This window comes from Asparagus officinalis, chromosome 3 (genome assembly GCF_001876935.1).
Source record: "Asparagus officinalis chromosome 3, Aspof.V1, whole genome shotgun sequence".
NCBI classification, from domain to species: domain Eukaryota; kingdom Viridiplantae; phylum Streptophyta; class Magnoliopsida; order Asparagales; family Asparagaceae; genus Asparagus; species Asparagus officinalis.
The window spans coordinates 99,647,647-99,657,338 of record NC_033796.1 but is presented as its reverse complement, the minus strand read 5'-3'; the positions used below and the strand labels follow the sequence as shown (position 1 = coordinate 99,657,338).

At 38.0% G+C, this 9,692-nt stretch overlaps 1 protein-coding gene across 3 annotated transcripts; it reads right to left on the bottom strand.

Moving 5' to 3' along the window:
* On the bottom strand, positions 1,979-6,100 carry LOC109834948 (probable transcription factor At1g11510). 3 transcript variants are annotated; one of them, XR_002245607.1, is made up of 3 exons: positions 5,151-6,100; positions 2,565-2,621; positions 1,979-2,314 (listed from the first exon to the last, which is right to left on the bottom strand). XR_002245607.1 is itself a non-coding variant. In XM_020402958.1 (2 exons), the coding sequence occupies exon 1, from the start codon at positions 6,044-6,046 to the stop codon at positions 5,153-5,155; it is 894 nt and encodes a 297-aa protein (XP_020258547.1). In that variant the 5' UTR covers positions 6,047-6,099; the 3' UTR covers positions 1,979-2,314; positions 5,151-5,152. The 3 variants fall into 3 exon arrangements, 2 of the variants coding, with proteins under 2 accessions (XP_020258547.1, XP_020258548.1); XM_020402958.1 differs by lacking the exon at positions 2,565-2,621 and having other exon boundaries at positions 5,151-6,099; XM_020402959.1 differs by lacking the exon at positions 1,979-2,314 and having other exon boundaries at positions 2,619-2,706.

Genomic DNA, 9,692 nt, shown 5'->3' with positions numbered 1-9,692 from the left:
TCAATTTTGGATCTTGGGCCAAGTTCACTGATTTATTGGTGAAGTTCGCTTAGTAGTTGGGCGAAGCTCATTGAGTTGGTTGGCGAAGTTCGCTCAAATAATTTTGAATTTTAAATTCCTGACTTTTGCGTCTTGATTTAAGGCAAGGATTGCTCTTGGGCGGAGTTCGGGGAAGTCTTTCGGTGAAGTTCAGGATAGAATCTTTAGGCAAAGTTCAAAGCGGAATTTTTGGGCGAAGTTCATTGAAAGCCTATAAATACTCGTTGAAGGAAAGGATGCAACAACATATGAAGGCCAAAATCAAGGTGGTGCCAATACATCGACACTAAGTCAACCCCATAGCGGTAGATGGCATGGTCAAGTGTTGGAACAAACAGCGTGAAAGAGCTGGAGATGTCGTACGCTTTCGCCCATTCTACGAGATGAACATGGAGCACTGACGATATTTACTGGCAGAGAAACAAATTTTGATCTTGTTGCCAGTAGAAGAAGGCTGCGAACTAGAAGCCATCAGAGCAAATGATCGGAGTGGATGATCAAAGCGGATGATAGGAGCTCAAAAGGCAAAAGCATAGAAATTTCTAGGGGTAAGAGTTCAAAAAATGCACCAAAGAAGAAGGAAGGTGGGGTATTTATAGGCGCTCCATAGATGACACGCGACCAAGTCCTAGCGGTGAACTCGAATTCCTAAAATCCGTTGGCGGTTCTCATCAACCAAAGCGTCGTTCTCGTCGACCGAAGCGTTCGTTACGAAAACCAAATGCATGTTCTGCGCTGACGTCAAATTGTCAAATGACAGCTATTTCCCAAGATCAATCTAAATCCCAAGAGGCGCCTGAAGGATAATACAATTTAGTTTCTCTCGAAGTCGGCTTCCTTGAGTCCGAGTGAAAAAGGGCCAATATCGTATCCTAAAAATCACCAAGTTTGATGAGCTCTTGAAAGTTGGGCACATGTCATATTAACAGGCCATTCAGGAAGTCCGACCCAGGTGTGAGCACCACTGATCTCTCTAACGGTCCAAGTCAAAGAAATCTGAGTTCAAAACGAAATATATCTTTTGATCGGACTCCACCAGAGAAGGTCACGAAGATGGAATGACCTATCAATCTCATCAATGTCGTTCGCGTTAAATACATGGTCAGTCGGCGTTCATGCTTCGTCGCCTAGTCGCCATTGCATTAAATGTGTGGCAGAGTCATAATGACTTCTCAGACTGAAGTCATAATGATTCCTTGGACGTGTTCTAGTTCGGTAAAGATTACTACATAGAAGACAGTTAAAAACGAGTCCGGAAAAGCAAGTGCATGAGGAATTGCTCGTGATTCTGTTGGCAACTGATTGATGGATTTCACGCTTCATCTAAGAGTTTGCACTATTGCAATTGTTGAGTTAGAGGGTGGTATGTTCGCGCTTAAGTTTGCGTGGGAGCATGGATGGAAGAAATTAATTATTGAGTCAGACACCTTGAGCACTATTGATCGAATCACTCAAGGAGATAACAAGCTTTACATTGTGTTTTGGGAGATGACCAAGGGAAGGGGGAAGGAAGGGGAAAAATTCTCCTTCCCTTCCTCTTCATTACACCCTAATTTGGGGTGTAAGATTTTAACTCAAATTTCCACTCATTCCCCTCCTCTACCCTCCTAAATGGAATTCTCAAACAAGTTTAAAATTAGATTTCTCTTCCTCTCCCCTTCCCTACCCTGCATCCAAACAGCTATTAATCTTCTTGGTGCCATTGTTGAGGACTGTCGATACTTGGTCGTGCCAAGTTCTAGGCTGCAATAAGAACTAGAGATAAATCGACTAATCTTTCATTAATTTTATAAGAACACTTTCACATATTAAATAATGGAGAAAGTATCAGCCTTAAATCCATAACATTAAAGGTACACTAAATGAATACTAACTTCCAATGATTGATATCCATGGGTGCACATTAAATATCATGGTCACCATCTCTACTAGATAATCATTTGGAAAATGAAGTCCATGATTTGACATTTTGGTAATGTTATACAAAAACTAGTAACACCACTGAACAAAACAATCAGTAACACCACTGAACAAAATTCCACAAAAGTTGGGAATCAGAAATATAAAAATGAGTAAACATTAAAAAGTTAGGAGTTCGAAATATTTTTAAAAAAATGGTAAAAAAATCCAGAACTAGCAACACCACTGAACAAAATCCTACAAGGAAGTGCATATTTAGAGGTTCTATACGAACAAACCTACACTAGTTCATCCACAAGCAGGCGACAACCAAGAACATCTTGCCATGCAACTCGGTACCCTGTCCGTGTAATTCCTGCAAAATAGGAGATAATGTGAATCTGATGCCAAAAAATAACTTCATAAAAAAAAAGAGAGCTTTTTCGGAAAGAACAAAAAAGCATCAGAAGAAATTCTAGAAAGTTATCGAGGGGCAATATGTACAGGCTCTTAAAATAGGCTGCTTAACCAATACATATCATATAATAATAGCATGTGTATTTGCTCGTCTTCGATCTTCAATCTTATTACTTATACAACAATTGAAGTAATAAAGAAATTTGCACCTTGATGGAGAAGAAAATATGAAAGCCCTTCTGGATCTTTTGTAAGAATACGAGGTTCTGCAGCATAAGACATGTTGATTCATAATTGTGGCCATGCATCGTCCATATAGGTTTAAAAATATCCCAAGATTATAGGTGCATACTACACATGAAAATTGTTTAGGTTGCCTATCAGAATGCCTTGAAATGAATAAAGGAACATTATAAATTAGAATAAAAACATTAAAAAAAAGTAAACACTGCTCCCAGTGTTAAAAAAAACAGTTAAAAAACATGTCAAGGGGTTATGAAAGAAACTGAAGCATATTTGAATTTTTGCACCCAAAAAGAATGAACCAGTTGGAACATCTAAGACTTCATTTTTTTCGGCGTATGTGAAGCATAATATCCAGAGAGAAGCGACCAAAAACACATATGATCCTAGTTACTTCCTAGATATGGAATGCAATGGATCATGGAAAAAGAAGACCCTTATATGCAGAACATAACACTAGAAAGAAGAAGAAAAGTAGGGAGGGAGACAAGAAAACTTCGACAATTGATTTCTAAAGGTAATATTTGAACTCGATGGATGTTTAGCAAGTTTTTACAATTACCTGTCAGCACCTCAATACTTAAATGCGAGTAAAATCAAGAAAGTGAAGGGAGAAAAGAAGGCAGTGGGGGCAGAAAGGTGTCTAGGAAAATAGGACAGTGGGTGCAGAAAAAGTGTTTAGGAAGAGAAAGATGAAGAAGATAAAAATAAAGATGGGCACTTCAATATAAGAGTAGCAACGGATTGAGTATATTAAGAACTTTTGGATAAAATCCATAACTTATCGACTTGATATGGCGTCCACGAAACACGCAAATCATCTGACTATGTGTTTATGCTTGCTTTCCATGGCTGAGAACTTGACATTGAACGATATAATGTCATTTTCATTTATGATCTTCTAGTAATGGACCTATATTCTACACTACCTGGACACTTCATTTAAGCTCATGTATCTGTGTCTGACACTTCCTGTATCTGTGTTCGTGCTAAACACTCCTTGGACAAATTTTGAATATATTATATACATTTATTCAGACGCGTAGTCAATTATATAATACACGTTTTAGTTTAAAACACTAGTGATACACTTCTTGAACGTTTATCTTACACTTCACCTCAAATTCTACACCTAGTTGGACACGAGTTGGGTTTGTTTTTAGCCCATACCCAGTTTATAAGTATGATGTTAAAGGGTCGTTTGGATATCCAGTTCAAAAACAAGTTTTTTTCCAATTTATAATCTATTCCATAAAAGAAGCATAAGAATATTAGTTTTACTTCTCAAAACATGTGAATGAAAAAAAATATTGATCTCATATTCAATAGGTATATAACAACTGTGTCCTCATATACTATCCTTTACGACATGGCCGTGTCTTGTATCCGCACCCGTGTCCACACCCGCACAGTACAACACAGCTTGTATTTTTGTTGCTAAGACTTAATATGTATTCTTATACTTGCAATTACAGTCTCATTTTAAACTTACGATCTTTTTACTAATTCTCCTTGGTTATGCACTTCTACATGGATTAACTTTGATCATATTTTTGTGATACACGAAGTTTTATTCTTAATTACTTGACAATTTCGCATAAACTAATGTGTCTCATGAGATATGATAATATATGCACATGATACGAAAAGAGTATACACAATAAGTATACCAATAAAACAACTACGATTCAAGCTAATATCAATCAACAAATGAGATTTCACTTAAGGACAGAACCTCTTACATGTTTCTCAACATTGTTTAAGCCTTTAAGACCTTGATACATATGCAGTTTATCATTATAAATTGTAGGAAGGACTTGAAGTGAAAGGCAGAAATTTAATCCATACATACGGCCCCAGAAAAATAGTGATTGACAATAGGTCCTCCATGAATGGACCTAATGCATCTCTCCATCAAACCCCTAACTTAAAAGGTGCGGGTGGAAACAAACTATAAGGATAAAGTGACTAGCCTTTAGCCTACTTATGCACATCAGAGAGAAATTAACATATCAGTGGTGTCCTTCTGATCACAAGAATTAATAAACATGCTGGTACATGTAATTTGCATGTGCATCAGTGATTTGTCCATTCATAGACATTAAAGACACATTACAAAGCTAACAGAAGATAAACAAGCAATTTCCACAAGGCCTGTAATGTAAAAGGAGATGCAAGTGAGAGAGTGAGTGAAATTTCACTAATATCTTACACATGTATTTATTGAACCAGCAGCAATACTGCACCATGACTCAAAACTATGATTCACAAAGTCAAATCATCCGCATTTTCCAATAAAAGCTAATTATGTTCTGTGCACAATCATCATTGAAAATTACAAAAATCAAACATGAGAAACAGTGGATGTATCAATCACATTGAGCAAGCACGGTCATAGTAACCCAAATGAGAAGTTGGGCAGATAAATATAAATATGCAAACCCCATAATTCGATATATACGAGGTCCAAGATAATCCACAATACCCAAGTCTAAAAGAAATTCTTGCAAAAATAGTACCTAAGAAAATATCATAAAGGTTCATGAAATTACCATCAGACTCCCCAGATACAATCCGCCATGTTCTCTACATCCTCCAGTACCCGCTGAAGGGCTTGCTTCATTAAGTCTATCCTGCGAATTCTGTTCTTGATCTCCAGCACTTTTTGCTTCTTAAACTCCCTCTCCAGAGGCCTCACCTTTTCTGGGTCAAGCGTCTCCAAGAGCTCCGCTGAGATGCAACACCTCACATCCAACATGGCATCCTTAATGAACGGATACTCCCTCTTCAAACTCCCTCCTGCATCATTAGCCACATTGTTATTCCCCATCCCCCAAACTTCCATCGAGAGCTCATACACTTTCTTATCGTGTGGTTTCCCAAACTTGACTGCTTTCCCGTTATTCGCACGGGCAGCAATGGACTCGTACTTCTTCTTGAGCCTCTTAATCTTCTCCAGGAGCTGGGAACCGCTAACCTCGAGGCTCAACGAACCTTTCACAAATTCATGGAAGTCTCGAATCCCCGCAGCGTTGAGCTTGATGGGACCGCGTTCGGGCTCGAATTCCATCATTCCTTCGAGGATTGCGATCTCATCCTCGAGGCTCCAGATTCGCTGGAACAAGGCCTTGCCGTTGGCGTTGCCCTTTCCGTTTGACTTATCGCCAGCGTCGAAGGGTTTGAGGGGCAAAGACGCCGCTGTGGAGATGGACTGGGGCCTCCTATCCGACGGGGGATCCTCATCCTCTTCGTCATCGTCTTCGTCGTCGCTGGAGCCGGATTCGCTCTCTTCGTCGGTTTCTTCTTCTTGTTCTTGGTTCCTGGTTGGAGTTTGGCTGTTGGGGCTCTTGGTAATGGTTTCTTCATCTTCGCCGGAAGAGGATTCCTCTTCTTCCTCAGATGAGGAAGGGGGCGGCGATGGAGGAGGCGGTGGTTGTTTTATCGCCATTAGGGTTAGGGTTTTGGGAGGTTTCGAGGCGAAGTGAGGAGAGCGCTATATATGGAGGGCTCTAGGGCTCTCTGCGGGATTTTGTTTGTTTTTTTAAACCGCATTTATGATTTGGGCCCCGCTAGTCCGGGCCGGCCTTAAGATCCCTGTACATGAGATACGGTTTAGATGGGCTGAGTTGCACTTCAAAGTCATAGAGTTTCATCTCGCACTTTAATATCCTTATTTTAAAACCATGTATTTAAGGCTTGGTTTTGTTACATGGATGTTAAATAGGTGAACTTGGGTATTAAATGGGCGGGTCATAAATGGACGGGCATATTTTACCCTTTTACCCTTTTATGGTCCATTTAACATTTTTTAAATGGGCGGGTTTTTGTCCGGCCATTTAATAAACGGGTCACTCATTTATCCATTTAACTATAGTAGTTATGTATATAATACTTTTTGGGTGTTTTTTGTAAATTTTTAGAGGGCTTGTTGCGAACAATTGGGGGTTATTAACTTTTGGGGGTTTTTTGCAAACTTTTTGGGGAATTTTCGCAAACTTTTAGCAAATCTTCAATAAACAATAAACAAAAAAATTGTACATGTTTCCTATAGTTGGATCACATAAATGAACATGAAGAGAATCAAATCAGTCAAGATTAGAGTACAATTAAAAGAAGAGAAGCAGTCTTTTAGCAAATCTTCACAAAAACATGTGACATTGGCCTAGCATGCTCATGAAGAGCTAAGATTGTACATAAGTATCGATTTAGAGTAAGACATGTTGAAAGTTCCCAAGAGAATAATAAGTGGGGAACAAGGCAATCTCAGTTAGCTACAACATATTCATAGAGTTGGAACTGTCTGTATTTGACCAAATCTCTCCTGCAAACAAGGGATCAATAAGCACAAGAGAAAAAGATTTGTGAAGTTTACAGCCCCTATTGATCAATTTGATTTTGACTAGACCTCCTGCTCAGAAAGTGCTACACAAAAAATGAAATTAACCTCAGATTTGCAAACCAAAAACCAAAAGGAAAAAAATAAAATTAACCTCAGATTTCCTAATCAAATCCAAGATTGAAAATCTTACCTTAATCACTTTCGCTTTCCGATTCAGAAACCTCTAGAGTATTGAAATCAAGTACTAATAAATTTCCTTCTTCAATGTCTGTCAGAGCTGCATTTAATAAGAAAAAATAATATTAATATTTTGTGATAAAATATGTAGTCCACAACAATACAAAAAAGCAATAAAGAAAAAAAAGAAGGCAACTCACAAGGAATCCCGTCTAACCAAGAACCAGTGCAAATTTGAGCTTCAACATTCTCCGAAAGAAGATGATTTCGATACTTGTCAAGCACACGACCCGCAATGCTGAAAGCCGATTCAGAGGCTACCGAAGTAATAGGAATACTCAATATATCTCGAGCCATCATCGACAACTGAGAACGCTTCTCGCATTCGCCTTTACAATACTCGAGAACATTCAAATGATTATTTTTTCTTCCAACTGACTAAGTTTTCATTTAGATACTCTTCTAACTGAGACTTGGACCCACTGACTGAATATAGTTGACTCTCAAACTGTTCAAACTCAACCATCTCATCATTAGGAACATCTCCAAAGTTCTCTTCACCACTGCTCCCAGCTACAAATGTACCTAGAGATGCTCGCTCATATTCTTTGTAAAGACTTCTCAGTTTCTCTAAGGTAGTCAACATATAATCAGAACTAACTTCCAATTTCTCAAAACAAAACTCTACATACTTTACCTTGTATCGGGGGTCCCAATATTTATCAACTTTTATTTTCATATCATTTGCCATGGATTTTATATCTTGATCATCACTTTTCATCTCCTCCATTATGCATTTTTGAATCTTAAACACTCCACCAAAATATAAGTTGGTAATTGGATATTTACTTCCAGAAAAAAGAGTGGACACTTCATAAAAATGTTTTAAAAACCTTGTAATTTTTTCAACATTTACCCATTCTTCACTTGATGACAAAAAAGTAAAATTTAGATCAATCAACTCCAAGTGCTCAAATGCCCGACGAAAGTTCAAAACACTCTCCAACATTAGAAACGTAGAATTCCACCTGTTGGACACATCCTGCTAATTTTTTTTTCGCTTTACCTGAATAAGTTTGTACAATGCACTGTACAAACTTCTTTTTTCTTCCAAAAGGACTCTTCACATACTTGATGCATTCTCTTATCTTAGATAATGGTTTATCGACAACCTTTAGCCCATCTTACACAACAATATTTAGAATATGAGCACAACAATGCACATGCAAAAAATCACCATTACTAACAAAATGATCTTCTAAAACTGGATGGTCTTTTAAAATTCTTATAAAAGCATCATTATATGATGCATTGTCCAAATTAATAGTAAAAATTCTTTTTTCAATACCCCAGTCCTTTAACAAATGGAAAAGTTTCTTTACTATAATTGCTCCACTATATGGGGGTGGAACATGAGATAGAGCTAATATCTTATTATACATGTCACGCCCCGCTTCCCAAAATACCAGGGAACCGGGACGCGAGCAAGCCCACGACGTATTAAACTGAGAAGAGATAAGTACTAGACCCCGTCTTCTCAATCTAATACGCTAAGCGTCAAGAAATACAAACAAAGGCACAGGTCCCCGATCACAGTAATAAGAATATAATAAACAACTCAGAACCAAAAGATACATATCACAACTGAAATGATCATCCAAACATAATATGAATATAATAAACAACTCAGAACCAAAAGATACATATCACAACTGAAATGATCATCCAAACATAATATTCGGGCCAAACATGCCCTTATACAAACTATCTGAATAAAATACTGGAGAATATAAAATACAATGATCAGGCGGAAAAGGAAATGCTACGAAAATAAACTGAAAGGAATAACTGAGCTTCAACTCTTCTTCTGCTTCGTCTGCTAGGCACTCCTGCTGAGAATCCTCTGGCTCCTGATGATTTCCCAGCTGAACCTGTTCTTCTCCTAAGTCTGACGTACACCAGAGAAAACAGGTGTACGTCAGGTGCATGGCGCACGGCAAGATCCCGAAAGGAAGAATAGAACGGTCGTGCGACCAATGCAAATAATGGTAATAACAATGGAAACATACAACTGAAATACTAATATTCTAAATATAATTTACTACTAGAATAGAATAATCATAATAAATCCCAGGAAATCAACCAAGTAACAAGTCGATCATGCAGATAGCGATCAGAATAATCATCCAAGTACAGGGTCATACACTAGCTGGAATTAATACTTAAAGATCTACAATTGGAGACGTAGTACGTCGAGCGAAATAATCCAAACAAGGAAACCCTCATGTATATACCATATGTCTCAAATTGTAGATAATTAAATATTAACCCCGATCTAGGTATGAAAGGAAACATATCTGGTCTGTATCTCATAATAACTCGTACACATGCAAGTAACGATATCAAGTAACTGGTCCGTATCTCATAAGAACTCGTACTCATCCAAGTAACAAGTCATGTAGCTAGTTATCCTATAACAGGTCACTGGTACACGTCTCACACAGAATCAAAATTCATATTCTCGGATATCTGATTGTTCACAAATCCCCTACGTGCTTCCAATAGGACTCCACGCAAA

Excerpts from the sequence above, each read along its gene's own strand:
- LOC109834948 (XM_020402959.1), bottom strand. The coding sequence starts at position 6,046 with ATGGCGATAAAACAACCACCGCCTCCTCCATCGCCGCCCCCTTCCTCA.